The sequence below is a fragment of the Cyprinodon variegatus genome, unplaced genomic scaffold, assembly GCF_000732505.1.
Source record: "Cyprinodon variegatus isolate N-32 unplaced genomic scaffold, C_variegatus-1.0 Scaffold17, whole genome shotgun sequence".
Lineage (NCBI taxonomy): Eukaryota > Metazoa > Chordata > Actinopteri > Cyprinodontiformes > Cyprinodontidae > Cyprinodon > Cyprinodon variegatus.
Window position 1 is genome coordinate 556,298 of NW_015150470.1, and position 17,788 is coordinate 574,085.

The window sequence follows — 17,788 nt, forward strand, 5'->3', positions numbered from 1 at the left end:
GAGCTAAGAAATTATCTTTTTTTTCACTCGATTTCCTTTTGCTTCCTCTTTCTTTTTCCTCTCACCCCACCGTGCCCACCTCCTTCCCTCCTTTGCCCTCCGATGTATTTGCCTCAATAAGAAGCAAACAGACCTACTCTTTTTATTTTCTTTTGGCCCCCGCAGCTTACTGTGGCTTCACAAGCAGAAACCCACAAACTGTGTTTGTGAAAGTCATCTCGAAGTACATTAAGCCTTTTCCATTGGAAGACATTTTGACATCTTGCAGTGGAAAAAATAAAAATAAAAAAACAGATACAAATAATGAAATTAGCCCTGAAATAATTTCAATTAGATCCTTCATTTTGCAGACCCTTGTAAACGTTCTGTCACATTGTCATGGCTCAGTAGGCACATTAATATTATTAGTTACACGTGCATTTCTCCTACTATTAATTAATGTATATGCAGCCATGACACCGTGTCACAAACAGCCATAAGAAAAGAAAAGCAGCAAAGGTTTAATGATTTAATCTTCTTTCTACAACAATGACTAATTTCATCCTAACGTAATCTCCACCTGCGACACCACAACGTCTATTGCCAGGAGGACAGGGAGACAAGCAGTGTGACGTCACTGCCCCCTCCACTAACACAGGTGAGAGCTGCTCACTTATCTGCTCTGTAACCAAGCGTAACACGCTTCACTGAAGTCGAGATACTGTCAACCCCCCCAAACACATGGCACGTCACAGAAACCCCGCTCCTTCTCCCTCCGCCTCATCAAGCCTCGAGTGGAGCCCCGGTCTTATCACTTCCTGATAGTTATCGACTTACATTAAAACATAAGAGCGAGGCGAGCAGGAGCAGTGAGTTAGACAGACAAAGGGAGGTTGGAAACACAAACAGAGTGGGTGGTGATGGATACCAGCTTTCATCATCTGTAATCATCTTGTCCATCTCCATCTTTAAAATTGCTGCAGCTTGTTTCTTATCACCGTTTACAATCCACCAAAGAAACAGATTAAAAGGACAGAAACATCTACAGAGACTGAAATAAGATGAAGAAATAAAACATAAAAAAACATTACATCCACTCAAGAAAATCTTTTTTTTTTTTACAGATGGTGATACAATTTGGTAACTGAAGTAGTGCAAGACGTTGCATGAAAGTAGAGCATGCAAATATTATGCAATTTAGCTGTGAAGTTATCATTAACTTACACTTAAGATTTATTTAGAAAAAAGATTAGGATTTCAATAGCTTACAAACTAGAACTAATAATAATCGGCTAAGAATATTCACAGTACCTAGTGGTTTATCAGGTAAGTAGAGGCAGGATGAAGTAAATATAGATATTAGAAAATACACATGGAAGGTTGTTCTACTGTTGATGCCCATCATAGATGTAAAAGCAAAACATTTCAGTTGAAATTTTCAATTCAGAGATCAAAAATTCTGGGTACCAAACAACAATATGTGTTAGCCAGGTGCAGCTTGGAGCACTGAACCACAACACAGTTTTTCCTTGCCAGTGTGGCTCAGTGTCAATATACCTGCTCATCTCTTCTTCTACAGAGGATAACATGATAGATTTTTAACACCTGCATGTAGAGTTGGAGCCATAGGAGGGCAACAACCCAGAAGCAAGACCGGTACATCTGCCTTTGTCCAAGGAGTAACGGGAGGAGCACTGCCTGAGCCTTCCATCAGGCCACAAATGTGCATATGTCTGCACAAATGGTTAGAAACAGACTCCATGAAGATGGTATGAGGGCCTGACATCCACAGATGAGGGTTGTGGTCACTGCCCCAACACCATACAGGTTACTTGGCATTTGCCAGAGAACATCAGGATTGACAAATTCACCACTGGCGCCCTGTACTTTTCACAGATGAAAGCAGGTTCATCCTGAGCACATTTGACAGGCGTGACAGAGTCTGGAGACACCATTGAGAGCTATCTGCTGCCTGCAACATCCTTCAGCATGACTGTTTTGGCAGTGGGTCAGTAATGTGGTGGGTAGGTATTTCTTCTGAGTACTACAGAGCCCTCCAAGTGCTCACCAGAGGTACCATGACTGTTATTATGTACAGAGATGAGACCTCAGACTCCTTGTTAGACCGAATGCTGGTGTTGTTGCCCATGAGGTGCTCCTAATGTAGGACAATGCTAGACCTCATGTCGCTTGAGTGTGTCAGCAGTTCCAGCAAAATGAAGACTGTGAAGCTAAGGACTGTCCCACCCGTTCCAGCGACCTGAAACTGATTAAGCACACCTGGAACATCATGTCTTCCTCTATCCACCAACGTTATTCTGCACCAAAGATTGTCCAGGAGTTGGCCGATGCTTTGGTCCAGGTCTGGAAGGAGATCCCAGCTGTCACCCCATCAGCAGTATGCCCAGGCATTGTAGGCAGGTCATACAGGCACATGGAGGCCAATCACAATACTTAGCCTCATTTTGACCTGTTTTAAGGACATTACATCAAAGTTTGATCAGCCTGTAGAGTTTTTCAATAACTTTGAAATCCATTGATGATTTTTGTGTAACAAATTTACATTGTGCTTAACAAAGTATATATTATATAATGAGAATATTTCATTCATTAGAATCTAGGATGTGTTAATTGAGTATTCCCTTCACTATTTTAAGCAGTGTATAAATGTGTGTGTGTCTGTGACTGTCTATACAGACAAGCTTGTTCACATCACCCCTTATTGTTGTCACAAAAGTAGGCAGCACATTTTAGAATTTTTTTGTAAAAAATAAACAGGCAATCAAACCAAAAAAAAAAGGTTTTTACATTCTGCAATGTTCTTTTCCATTATCTCCAAATTTGGTTTCCACATGCAAATGTTATCCTGATCTTATTAAACTATATAATTTTGCCTTATTGCAAACAGTAGGTGAGAAAAAAAACCCTTTAGTGAAAAAGATTCTTAAAACCCAATTTTGAAAGCACCAGCTCTAACACCCAGCCCCTAGAGTCAATTACAGAAAATGCTAATGTTAAATTGTGACCAATCTGTCAGTTAAGCTCTTACTTTAATGTGTAATTGTTCCATTGATTGTGTGGGGAAACAACATCACAACGTTACATAAGGTACATACTCACACATACAAGCGCACAAACATTTAGCCAGCAGCATGCATAATCCGGGGCTAAGACAAAAGGGAAAACCTTGTGATAGTGATCTTGTAATGGATTAGATTGATTTAATTCACTGAGCGGGACAATTTCTCATTCTTATTCCTCTAGATGTCTCTGAATGGATTTTACGTGGGAGGCCCATTCAATTGTTCTCTCTCACCTCCACATGCGAGTCTGTCAGACAGACAAGTGAAGGAAAACACAGGCATAGAAAGAAACAGAGAGACACCGAGGGAAGCAGAAAATATAAACTACCTCCACACTGCTCATTTGATCTCGGGAGCCTTTTTCGCTGACATTTTTCCTCCAATGAAAGGAAGTGCTTTCATGCTTTTTGGTGCTTTTATGCTTGATGTCTGCGTTTCTTTGAAAGATTCTCCTTGGAGAGGGTGGCCAGTTTGGTTTCTCGCATTCACTTCGAAAAAAATAATGATAAAAAAAAAGCTAAGAAGGGTTACTTCCAGCATTTTATCACTTTTATTGAATACTCACACAGAGATAGGAGACCCACTTTATTTATCCTTGGAGGGCTCAGTTGAGGGCAGTGTTTTGTGCATTGCAGTGTGCTCCTCAGAAATCTTCTGGAAATGCCTGGAACACTACAGGCCCTGCTCTCCCAGGAGAGCCCCATCTATAATAGGGCTGGCTGTTTCCCTCTGCTCCCTCGCTCCGACCCTCTCTAAACATAAATCTCTGCTCCCCAATACTATTCTTCTACTCCTTCATTCCTGTTAGGCTCCTACATTTAACCCCCACAAACATTCACAATATCTCATTTTCTCTCTCTTTATCAGCTTCTCCTTTTCTGGTGGCCCTCTCTCTAACATTTGTTTTCGATTATTGCTATATTTACTGCAGCCTTAGAAATTTTAACCTTGCCATTTTCCGTGTTCCTCTTCTTTCCACTTGGTTTAACTGCTCCCCTAATCTTGTTGCCTTGTCATATCCTTCCCTCCTTTCTTTCCATTCCTTTAATATGTTTTGCATCTGTCTCCATCTTGTTTAACAGTCCTTGTTTAACCATCATCTCCACTTTGTTATCCTCTTTTTATTCATCCAACCTCTTCATTCATCCAGCCCCTTTCCACCTGCCACCTCTCTTTCGCCTTTTCCCCATCTTAAGTTTGGTTCATTTAAACCATTCCATTAAATCAGAAACATAAAATTTAGAAGCATTCAATACTAAGGACAATGGACCTCTTGCAAGAAGCGTTTTTGTGAAGAACTTCACTTTTAAATCATTTGTACGATAGAATTAGGAGAAAAAGTTGCTTCCACCATTTTTCTCCTATTTATGGAGCCTAGGCGGAAGTTCAACTGAATAAACCGATTACTCGCCTTCATCCACCTCCGACACCAGCTAATCAGCTTTGAACCACACCTCCACGAAAGCCCAATCAAAATACAGAGTTCATCTTAAAAAGTCTCCAATCACACTCCGTCTGCTACCCAAGCGCAGGCAGAGGTTGCGCTATGTCTGACTTCGATTCTGATCACCCCATTTCAATCCACCTCCAGCCCCTCCTCCACCATCGTAGCTAAAACTTCATCAGAGTGTCATTCCTCCCAGACTCTTACTGCATTCTGCGTCTCATATCAACCGGTCCGGCAGAAGACCACCATGTTAAGCCTGGTTCTGCCAGAGGTTTCTTCCCAATGAGGAGTTTTTCCTCTCCACCATCACTTCATGCTTGCTCATCATGGACAGGTTCTCGCAACCTGTGTTATCCAAGCTAAACTTCCATCTTCCAGGTCCCTGAGTGAAGCACTAATATCAGCTCTTGCAGTCCACTGGATCTCCCCATAAAGCTCAGCAGACTCGCTAAACAGCATTGATGGACTGACCGACTTCATCTGTCTCCACATCACCACCAGTTTCAGGCCTGAAGGAAACATCCCTGTTCTTTAATCCTGTTCATGAATATCAAACAACAATTAGCACTTAAGTTTCCTGCTGAGGTCTAAGAGCCAAAGACTAAAGTAATTGTATCAATAACATTCTGCTGTATTTCCTTACCGTGAGTTTTTCAGATTGAACTGGTCTTGGAAGCAATTGTCAATTTTTTAGGCTATATCATCATAAATTATGCAACTTTGCAATTATGAATTACATTTTTATTTGCTTATGACAGTGGTCACTACACTTGGAAATGGCATGTCCGTATCAAGTGGACAATAGTTTAATTTGTTTTCATTTCGTCAAAGAAAGAACAGTCTATGTGAGATCAAGCTACTATTGAAATAAAACCTGGAAATGCATAAAAGGTTGACAATAAAGTTCAGCAACTTGCTGCTAGAAACGAACAGTAAGATTCATTTTGCTCCATTGCAGCTCCTTGACCTTGTTATTACATAAAATGTGGAATGTTTGAGTTTGGGTCTGTCTGCATTCATGAGTTTAGCTGCTGACATTGTTCTATATATGCATGGGAGAGATGGGAAGTGTGATGAAGGGATGAGATGGTCTGGAGATGTACAGTACTGATGTCCGTGTGTATTAAAAGGAAATTTTACAGATTTTTGGAGATTTTGATATTGTTAGCTGATGGCAAACTCCCATTAAGCATTTAAACCCAATGTTGCACCTCTTTCCTCCATAAGTAGTTTTCATTGACTCTTTTTGGATAAGATGATTATTATTTTATTTCATTTTAACTTCTATAACAGCGCAACCACAGCATTTACAGCTTTTGTCATTTATTCCCCACTGCTTTTCTTCGACGGATCTTTAATTCTGCTCCTCAGCTCTAAGTCAGCAGAACCTCAGTGTCTGAAGTAGTAAAGTCTCTCTTCTTTGTTTTCTATGTCTTTTTGTCGATGAACTCCCTCTGAAAGAGATGGATGTCGTAGCCTTATATGGCATTACTTGAGCACTAATTATTTATATTTGCATTTCACATAGGTGGGATTCATCATGTTTACAAGGATCATTTACCATCATGAAGTTAAGAACATTTGTGGAAAGTGATGTGGCGCACTCGTAAAAGGCCATGGTAGGAGAAAAAGTAAGAGGAATTTATGACAAGAATATGAAAATGTTTTTGCATGAGGCCCAATGAACAAGCTCTCAAGCACAATGAAGCTCAGCATCTCAATTTGAGGCTGTTTAGCTATTAGTGGTACAAATTCAATGCAAAAAAGTGATGAGATATTAAAGATGTATCTCAACACCTCAAGTTTTTATCTGAAATCTTTAGCTAGTTGTGTGAAACTTGGACGTGTGCTCTAATAAGAGAATTATTCCAAAAAAACAGCAAAAATGGTTCTCCCTGTCACCGTTTCACCACCTGCAAAAACATGAAGAATTGATACAATATAGAATGGATCCATGCTTTTATATTTCTAGCACCACAATATGAACCTAGCACCTGAATGGTACAGCAGCCATTCAAAATGGCCCTTCCCAGTCAAACGCCGGCCGAATGCCAGCCTGCTCCCCTGCACCTCCCAGCAATATCCCCTCCAACTTCCATCCACTGGACTTCTCCTTTGCATGCATTTTTAAACTGACTCCGCCCTTTCACTGAATTACAGGGTCTGACCAGGACCCTCCTCCCAGACGTGACCAGGACACTTCTCTTTAGATCTTAAAGTCCACAAATCATGACAGAAAGAATACTTTAGTACAAAGGTTGATGTTTAAAAATGAGTCTTAGGGGACTAGCCACGGACAAGCCAAGGGAAAGTGGGGAAATTTTGAATGTCTACTACTGTATGGAAGACATCAGGACTCAGTAGATCAGACAATTCGGTTTTGTCTTTTTCTTTTCCGATCTATTATGCTCCCCAGTCTTAGTGATCCTATGTAAATTGTAGGCTGTCTACCAGGAATGTTGGAATAGACATGAAATTGTAAGATTGATGCATTTGAAAGCTCAGGTCTCAGCTAAACTAAAAATATAGCTAAAACCTATGATAATCTTGGAAGCCAACCATTAATGACGTTGACAGTAGTCATTTATCAGGTTAGATTGACACCAGATGCTGATGAGCAACTATAAAAAGAGTGTAGAGTTTGTTGTTTTTTAACAAGAATTACAAGAATCCTCATTCCTCACTGGAAAGAAAACAAATTGAATGTGTTTTTTTATTTATTTTAGTTCTCAATTTTTAATCTTTTGGAATTTAATTTGCTTGCTTTCTTCTGCTGCTTTCACTGACATTTTTACTCTCACCAAACTACAGCAACCCATTTCCTCCTTCAGACTAAAAATTCTTTTGTTTCTTCAGCTCCTACCATATCTCCCCCATGTTCTTCCACCTACGTCTCTGCCTGTCCTCCTTCGTCTCCATCCACAGCTTTCATTTGGGCTGCCATATCAGCCAGGCTGATGGGTGTCAGTTCCTATACCAATCCATGCTCTCTCTGAAAATCTGCATACTCCTCAGTCTTGTCTATTCCCCCACGCATGAAAGATAAAGCACATGGGGGCGGGGGTAGAAGAGCAGAGGGGGGAATTCGCCACCATTGGCTTACTCTGTGATTTGGAGGCTTGTAGTGAGTTAGGCGACTGAATTTAGTGCGGTTTATTTTATTTATTATCTTAATTGCTGTTTCCTGTCAGTTCATATCACACATCTCCAAACATAAGAACATTAGATGTGTCAGGTACCGCAGGGGTTTGGGATTAGGGGAAACACACAAATACACAAGGCTCTGCTGGCGTCACAATGTTTGAGCCCCCATTCTGCTTCTAAACAGCGCTCGCAATGCTGCTTTTTAATGAATTTCATTTGAGAGTACAGTGTTCTTTCGTGGAAGTAGATTTTTTACCATCCAATTAGAGCAACAGAGCAGTCGACCCGATATTCTTGCTTTCATGGCACGTTAAGTACAGCCAGCCACTAATGGCCGAAGTTCGTAGCTTTGATTTATTCTGAGGCCGCCTGAGCAAAAAATGCTCATCAGTGCTGAAACTCTCCAAAGACAGAAACACATTAGGTTTTTATAATGTAGCTCCAGTAAAGGGTTTTAAGAATACCTTTTTTTTTCTAGTTTGTATTCATGACTCGTTGAATACATAATAAATGTTGGCATCTGCATTCGACCAGAGATGATTTCTCATTGAATATTAGGGAGGCTAAACCTGTGCATTTTATAACATTATTGTTAAAACTAGGGTTGTCAAAAGTATCGAGAATCAAAAAAGTATTGATACCAAAATGTTGTATCCGGATACAATACTCGTTTTTAAAAGCATCGATACAGTGCTACAGTGCTTTATTTCTTAACCAGTTTGGCTAGTGTCATTGTTATGTGTGCAAAGCATAGCAAAGGAAGGAACACTTAATTTTAATTTTAGTTTTTTTATCAAGCTTGCTTAATATTGTGCACAGCAAACAACCTCAAAATATTGTTCTTACTGTTTATTGTATTTATTTATTGTATTTTATTTATTAATGAAAATATTTCTGTAGAATTTTGGAGTCTTTGTGTTTATCCTTGTGGTATCGAAAATGGTATCGAGTATCGAGTATTTTCCTTAGTATCGGTATCGAGTTGAAAAGTTTAGTATCGTGACAACCCTAGTTAAAACACACATTGTCAAACTTCATAAATGTATTCATTAACCTGCATTAAATGTGCACAAAAATGCACCTGATTTTATGAGTATTTTGAACATTAATTAGCTGGAGAGCCCTCTCTTCCCCCTGCCAGTCCGCCTCTATAAGAAATCACTGTTGAGGTTTATTGAGGTAAGCATAGAAAAAAAGCAGAGCCCTGATTGGATAACACGACAACATACGTCACTTCCAGTGAGGCTAAACCTCTTAGATGGTCTTTGGAGCAGGAAGGAGTCATGAAGCTGGCTACTCGCTGCTGATTGGAAAACATACTTAAGGATTTCTGACTGACAGTGGCCAGACAGCGAGGAGGTTTTCCTCATGAGTCGAGTGGGAAAAGTGATCATTCATTCAGATCAGTCATCTTCTGCTGAACTCTTGCCGTGAATCATGGTGTTTATTATCAGAGTGCTTCACAGCAGCTCTATCCACCCGTTGCAGTTATGTGGTTTGTGTGTTTCAACATTTGTTGATAAAATGCTTCACAACTGAGAGACTTTTCTAAGCAATTTTATTCATATTAATGTAAGAGAGCTGCATAAAAAACATGTTGAAAAGATGGCGTAGCGAAGGGACAACAGCATCCCATTCTTTTGGGGATTAACAAAGTTATTTATATATCTATATAATCAATCTTATTTTGACCTCAAGCCTGACCTGTGGGTCGGTTGAACATGAAGAGAGGAAAAGCCAAGCTTACCTTCTCTATAAATACTCTAAAATAAATCTTGTTTTGTAAAATTATTTATGTAAAATTAGATGAAAACATTCTTTTGACATTGGAAAACTTCATTCCTATAATACAACCTTGTCTTCTAATCTGTGCATTACATAACTGGTGAAAAACAGGTATGAAATGATCCAAATCCTTTCCCCTCCAGGAGTATTTCTGTTATTTTATAACTCAGACAAGGATTTACACAAATGCTTGAGAGCTAGCCTCAGAGAGCTTTTGTCACACCGAAAAGAGTTAACGGATTCATGGTCTGGAAATGTTCTTCATCATCATGAATGATTACTAGTCGAGAAATCCTGTAAACTAGATATTTTGGATTCCAGGTACCAAGTATTATGATGAAAGGCAGATCATTTCAAATAAGTCTGGTTAATTTTAACACTTCAACACTTTTATATCATGAGAACCCAAGGCTCCTAGACAGCCCTGGAGCCCCACTTAGGTGTAAATCTTTTGCTAATCTAAACCATCAAACATTGATGGTCCGGCCGGGTTGCTGTCTGAGGCAAAAAGCTCCATCTTCTCCTCAATCACTATTTCCTGAGCTCTCCTGCTCGGCCTCTGTTTATCCTCAAATATCCCCCCTTGTCAACAGATTAGGACTGAGCCCCGCTGTCTCTTCTTTTCTTCATCTCCCCTCGCCTCCATCTCTCCGTCTTATGGCCCGTCTCTTTCTATCCGAGTCCTGCCACGCTGTTGTGATGGAATAAAAGAAAGAGGGAGCAAAAAAAAAGTGGATGTATGTGAACAGGAGAGGGGGGGTAGAGAGGACAGGTGCTTGCAGTGCAGGAATTGCTTCGGTTGCCTCGGTTGCACGATCAGGCAACAGAAATGTTCAGCTCAAGCAAAACTGCTGTTTGAGAATTGAAAAGGAGACTCTTCGCCTGTGGCCAGACCGATGCTGGCAGCGCAGCGGCAACTGGCGACATATCAGAGAAACATACAGGGCCAAGCGGTAATTACAGGAGCCCACAGATTATGCCTGGTCAACCACGCGGAGATGTGGTTCGTTTGTGTGAGAAAGCCACCAGAGTGAGCAGTAAATCAGAAGACTTGCAGAGAGCTGTCAGTGGCAGAGAGGCAGGCAGTAGACACCTGGAGGAATCCAAACAGGCTAAACACACATTAGGCTGCAGCTGCTGGATGTAGGGGATGGATTCACGCTGATCACATTTACAGGCTTACACCGACTCAGCAGGAGACACCGATGCTCTGCTCTATTCTCTTCAGACTGCTCTCTCCTTTCTTTGTTCTGCTAGTTAGGGTTTGTCCTACTCTGCTCAGTCCTTTCCAATTTGTGTGTCTTTGGATCTTTTAATTTTGTTCTGCTTTTTTTATTTCTTTGTGTCTGACATTGCTCTGATGTGAGGATATTTCCCTCTATTGTTGCTTTATCTCTTTCAGGTCTGTTTTCTTGTTCCTTTATGTACAACCTTACTTCAAATACCTCTGATTTACTTTATCCCTGTCTGTTTTTATTTACGCCATCCAAAACCAAAACACCCCAACCAAAGTTATTTTACTGGTTCTTTGATAAACTCTTCAGTAGACAATGTTGAATGGACTACCTTAGAGGTTTGCTACAGAACACCAATGACCACACTGAGACAAAGACTGAAGAAAACAACAGAAATGTTATAGAGAAAGACGCTGGGAAGTTCGTGCAATGCAGGGTTATACAAAAGTATTCCCAGCTAAAATATTATACAGATTTCTGTTCAATATATCCTCTGAAGATGGAAAGCCTTAAAAATAACCTATGAAGATATGGCCATGCATCTAAACTGATAGGAGAACACTGATCTAATAAGAGAAGCCATTGAAATCCTCACGGCAGCTCTGGAGGAGCTACAGAGGTCCACCACTCAGGTGGAAAAATTGTGAGCTGAACAAATGCAATTCTGTGGAAGCCATTTTTATGCAGAAAGACATTAGCATTGACTGTGGTTTGCAAGAAGCAAGTTTACGGACTCAGCTAACATGATGCTCAGGCCAGAGGAGACCAAGACTATGCCACGTTTTTGTCAACAAAAAAGGGTGGCATAGCAGCATCATACCTTGGGGAGTAAGGTGGTCAGTTTATGGTAAGTCAAATGGAGCTAAACAAAGGTGATGCTGAAAATAACCTATCAGAGGCTGCAAAAGACTCTAGACTGGGGTGAACCTTCATCACCAGTAAATATACACCCAGAGGTTTGATAGGATTGTCTAAATCAATATGTTTAGGTATAAATCAGTGGTCATACAGTACTTTAAAACCAAATTTACAGTCTACCTTAAAGCTAACGTTGAGGGGAGAGTACACCAATGTGCAAATCTGATAGAGGCCTACTTTCAATGAAACTGCAGCAGGGAAAATTGGCACTACCTAGACTTAGCAAATAAAAATACATGCCACACTAAAAAAAAGTCTAAAAAGAACGGCAGCCTTTCGCTTCTATAAAAGGCAATAAAGGTTTGGGTTACCAAAACGAAAACTGGGGAAAGGTTAAAGGGAACAAGGTGCTTTTGCAAGTCACGATAGACGGTAATCAAATGTTTGCACTGAGATTTATTTCCTGCTAAGTTTCCCATCCGCTATAAAATTAAACAGTAAAGTCAAACTGATCGTCCTCATCCATCATGTTCCACTCAGGTGGTCAGGTGTGCTTCAGCCTGGGAGCTCCCCTGACTGACTGTCCAGGCAGATCATCGTCTGTGGTTCATCACACCAGCGGCCTGAAGCAGCAGGGACCTGGGTGATGCTGGCACACACACACACACCCACACACACACCATAGCCTTTATAAGGCTGAACTGCTCACATTAGACCACCTCAATAAATCACTCCTGTCTTCAGAGGCATGACTGCTCCCAAACTCAAACACACACTCAGCCTGTCTTGGCTGATTGGGTGTGTGTGTGTGTGTGTTTGTGTGTGTGTGTGTAGGGAGAGAGGGTCTGAAGCAATCTATCAAGGCGATCGATAAATAGGGGCATTAATATTAGTAATAGGGCTCTTCTCCAGTCCAGTGAATATGTCTCAGCCTTTAAAGTAAAATATGAATTTTTCTTGGCACCTCAATGGAAGGCCGTTCATGTGCGCATGAGACTCTACCTGAATGCAAAGAAGATGCACACACACTTACTCACACACACACACACCAGCTTACTCTCTCTAGGGAGACTTGCCTTGCTCCTTTCACTCTCACCACACACGCGCACACACATATGCGTAACAGTGAGACTGAAGGCATACACGTGCCTGGCGCGTGCGTGCCCGTATTGAAAAATGATCCAATGAGCCCGATGTTAAAGCCCAGCGACCAGACTGTGCATTAGATCCTCGCCTCATCAATCATCCCTGCACTGACAGCTTATGCGCAAATCTTGCGTGCACACGCGTGCGTAAGTGTGCTCGCGTTGCCTTGACCCGCACCATATTTGCTCAAACCAAATCTATCCATTCATGCGTTTTAAAGGTCACGTCAAGGCAATGTCGTGTGCAGATGGTCCAGATCTCTGCCCAGGAAAACGCGTGACGGATGAAAGTGGCACTTGCGTATGAGTCGGAGCAGTTACTCAGAAAAAAAAAAAAAACAACGAAATATTTGTTTTCCTTCCCTTTCAGCCTGAACTGTGGTTATTTAATTATGATGTAAAAAGCAGCAAACATTTAAAGCAATATTTCCATACGCAGCCATGCGCGTGGATTCAAATCCTGACATAAAAACTCGTATTGGAAGTAGTGCCTTTAAACCCTTGGAGCGCACAGATGCAAATAATAATAATAACAATAATAATATCGACCTTTATCCTACTGCCCATCTTTGTTCTCTCTTCATTTCACAATCTCTTACTTACCTTTGTTGAAAGCGAGTGCCAAAGTTAGGATCCAAAAGCCAAGCATGGTTCATCCGAGCGCATTCAGAGTCCTCCCCTCGGCTCCGTTTCCCCTAAAAGACACCATCAATTCCTGCAGAGCGGCTGATTTGAACAGGAATCCTTTCTGAGTCATCAGAAGAAAAAAAAGAGACGTTTGAAAGAAAAAAATCTAATGCCCTTTCCCCCCTTTTTCCCAAACTACTTCTCACTTTTCTCGTGCGTAAAATGTATCTGCTTCCACTTTTCCAGTTGTTTTGTTTGCTTGTTCAGTCTGCAGCCCCTATCCTTCCCATTTAAACAGTTCTGAATTCCTTTCTCCCTCTTCTAACCCTCTCTGTCTCTGTGTGTCTCTCCCCCCCTCCCCTCTCACAGACAATCAGTGGCACACATCCCCTCTGTCTGTACTACCAGCACCTCCACGCCCCCCCTCTCTAAATCTCAGTTAATGCTCTATGGAGGGGAAGGAGGCGCTGCTGCACATTCCCAACATCCCAACTTCACCTTCATTATGTTATAAAAACAAAATTCACTTTAAACCTTATTGTTAGAAAACACCAAGAGAGTGTTTGTCTAAAAATTGTTGTCTGCTTATTTGTGTTTTTTTTTATGTTCTTACTCCTTTAGAGTGATGTCAATGATTACATTTTAAAATAACCAGAAGGTTGAGGATATTTATATTTTATAACTATATGAGTATTCTGGTTAAATATTTGTAATCTCAGTTCTACTCTTTGGTCACAAGTTTAAGCAATTTCGTGTCATTCTCTGTGGGCATTTTGTAACAAAATAATAGCTTTATCGTTTCAGAGAGACACAACTCTCACAATTTCTATATGTTTTAGAAAGATCAGTGGAAATACCTTCAAGAAAACCCTCTCTTAACAGTGAATTGGACAGAAAGTCATAAAAGTGTTTTCCAGTTTGCTCACAATTTGCAGTACCAAGACTTAATTCGCTGTATTGTACTGCCCTCTGGTGGACATGTTGTATTGCTGCACGGGACAAATCGTAAAGGAGCAGGGCAATATTTCCCTATCACTATAAATGGCAATATAATTCAATCTAATAACGGTAATATGACATTTGCAATATTTCAACTTACAGTTAATGATAACATTTTTCACTGCCGCTACAGGGTTTTATTCTATGTGTTTTCTTTTTCAAACGGAATATATCCAAGAGTTATTATATCAGAGTTTTATAAACATGGAAAGTTAACTTCAATGAACGTGTATTGGCATCTGTTTTGGGTATTCTTAACCTTTTTTTTGTATATATATATATGTATTGAAATATATTGCATCGACTGAAATTAACAATATTGTTTGGACCATATCATCCAGACATATATCTTCTAAACTTCTTCGATGGGATGTTGTGTTTTTACTGTAGTGCTGGAAGCATCCTAACAAAAAGTCCAAATATGAATTTAATTTATGTTTTAATACTTCATTTCCTACTCAGTGTGGAGCAGACTAACACCTAAAGCACGGGTTGAAAGCAGAGGAAAGGTTTCCCTACTGTGAAACTACAACATGAACTTTTCCTTCCTTATCCAGTAGTGTTTTTAAATTTAAATGTTATGCAAATAAAACTGACATTAATCACAATGAAAATAAATCTAAAAGTGCTAAATAACAGCATAAAAGAGTAGTTTAATTTTTGCCATATTTTACCGATTCATGAATTTGCTGCAAAAGCATTTAAAAAAAAATCATATTTATGTTAATTTTTTTCTTTCTCTGGTTTTTGGTGTTATATGCCTCTTTCCTATCTATTCTGATGCTGCCTTCTTCCCTAAAAATAAATGTCACCCAATTACTAAGCGGTGGACCTGTTTTGGTTCAATTTGCATGTTTTCTAAGCCATGAAAAGGCTTTTGTTGGGTTATTCTATAAGGCCTGGAGCTCCACATCACTCCAGACATTTTGAGTAGAGAAAGCTTTCAGGATGGGAAGCTAAAGATCTTCAAACTTGATAAAAAAAATAAAAGTCCAGTGTTTTGTTTTTAACTTTTTTCTGAATGACTATGACCTGGATGACTGAGAATCTTCACCAGTATTTCCCTAAAACTAAACTTAGATCTTCCAAATAAACAAATGGATTTTAAAGCAGATTTTCTCAGATCAAAAAGAACCAGTAACAAGCAGATGAAATTAACCCAAATTTTTGTTTATTGAAGTCAACAACTCAACTTATATTCTAACAAAAAAAAAAAAAAAACTGGAAGAGGAAAAAAAGCCTAACATATTTTTTTTTTTTGTGAAAACATTATAGCCAACAGCTGTAAACCCCATTACATCATCATTTGGGGTTTTGCACTGATGACATTGTCTGCCTTTTTTTTTTTTTTTTTTTTACAAATTAACACACACAACAGCACTATTTCCATGTGACATGAATATTTACCCGAAAGGAAGACTTATCATCCAAAAAAAGAAAAAAAAAAGAATTTCTTTGTTCATAGAAATAAAACCATTTCTTTTTGTGAAGCAACACAATAAGGGTGTCTCTGAAGTCTGTTTGGGTCGTTTTATACACACTCATACACAAACACACACACACATTTTAGTACAAATACACCACAGGAGCAGACGACCTGCCGTGCATATTTATGTATATGTGTGTTGATGCATCCACAGTGTGTGTGTGTGTGTGTGTGGTGTTTGTATGGATCTGCATGTAAGAGTTTCCAGTAAAGGCAACACTATTTACAGGAAAACTTGGAAAAGTGATTGCTGAAACAGGAAAATAAAAGCAAAAATTACAATTCTAACATTCAAGTTTTGGGCAATCTAAATAAAATAAGATAATAAACCAAACTGAAAGTAAAAACACTGATGATTATGCACAGCCTTTTAAAAAGATTCTGACATAAAATAAATGGTTTCTGCTACAAAAAGAGGAGAGAACATTATAGGCTGCTAGTTTTCTTGTGCCTACAGACTGGGGGGGTTATGCTAAAACTGATCGAAGAAGGAGAAGAGAAGTGAAGCTTTTGATTGCACCTGCTGACAGTCACTTACTATCGCACCAAGGCTAAAAAACAGATGCACTGAGAGCACACCTCAGTGCAACAAATGCAGATTTCCCTATTGGAGTGTTGGAGGGAAGAGAAAAAAATAATATTTTGTCAGCAGAGCTGAGGCGGTTCCTGGCTGATTTATCTGGGACGTGGTTATGTTTGCAGAACAGAGGGCAGCAGCTAGGTCTCAGGAGAGTGGCCTGTCGGCACTTCTCTTCTCCAGCAGTATCTACACTTTCCAACCATTTCTCATGCAAGCTACATGCTAGCACATTAACTAAGACAAAAGACAGACACTAAATTACAGGCAAATACAGGTCCATTAGTTTTTAAAAAGACATTATACTTTAAGTATGAGGCAAGTATTTCCTCTCTCCAGCATGAGCAGAGTTAGAGTAGACTGAGGATAAATACAATTCAATGCTAACGTCATTGAAGTGTGCAACAACCTCTCTGAGACAGAGCTGATTCTCTGATCTTCAACCATAACAGAAATCAAAAGTCAAAACAGACACTTTTAAATGAAAAAACAATCATATATGAGCTGTTCCCACTGTGACCCACACAGCAGCAGTTCCCTGACCCTCAGAGCCAAATATCCTACACTTTTTAAAAAAAGTACTTGATCGAGAATGAAGCTTTTTAAAGACGCCATCCTTAATTTGTCAGTTCCCAAGAAGCTTGTTAAGAATCTACACAATTACATTTATGGAAGCAGGATTATTATACCTCATTTGCACATTTCAGCCATATAAACATATAGATTAATCAAAAGCATCTAATTCTTCTTAAAGTTAATATTCTTAAAACTTTCATCAATGATTGTCTATGAATTTTATGTTTATGATCTTTTTTATGCAAAGACATAAAAAAGACCAGATTCCCTTCAGTTTTAAACACAAACACAGTTAAATTGTTAAATGTAAAGAAATATACAATAAATAGTATATTCTAATGTTTGGGCAATTGAAGGAGTGCAACTAAGCTTCTTAAAATGTGGTATAATCTGCACTGTGATCTTTCAATCACCCTAGGTTGTACTCAGATTTTATATAGGAAGTCAATTAACTTTAATTGATAGCTGATTCACCGCAGCCAAACACAACAATTTTAGCTTCAATCAGAACCTGCCTAAATAAGGAGGTTTTTAACACGGAATCAAAAGTCAGAACCTCAGATTTTTATTCTAAACAAAAATAAACTTGTAGATAAACAATGAATTCTCTCCAAGCCAACATGCAGTAGAGTTTGTTGATACAATTTCAACACATGCTGGACCAAAGATTATATAGAGGACTGCATCATCTATTGGTTCAAATCAACTTACAGTATGTCCTATTTAGCTAATTTTCATGCTCAGCACCTAAATTAATAGTATTTATTCATATATATGTATGTATATATATATATATATATATATATATATATATACAATTTCAACACATGCTGGACCAAAGATTATA

The 17,788-nt window shown here is 39.4% G+C and overlaps 1 protein-coding gene across 1 annotated transcript in view; it reads right to left on the minus strand.

Annotated features, from left to right (window-relative positions):
• Positions 1–13,658, minus strand: part of LOC107092629 (kin of IRRE-like protein 1) — a 143,043-nt gene extending 129,385 nt beyond the window's left edge. Inside the window, exon 1 of the mRNA XM_015387216.1 lies at positions 13,280–13,658. Coding sequence (XP_015242702.1) covers positions 13,280–13,325 — 46 coding nt within the window. The 5' untranslated portion in view covers positions 13,326–13,658. The remainder of the gene's footprint in view (positions 1–13,279) is intronic.
• Between the last annotated feature and the right edge of the window lie 4,130 nt (positions 13,659–17,788).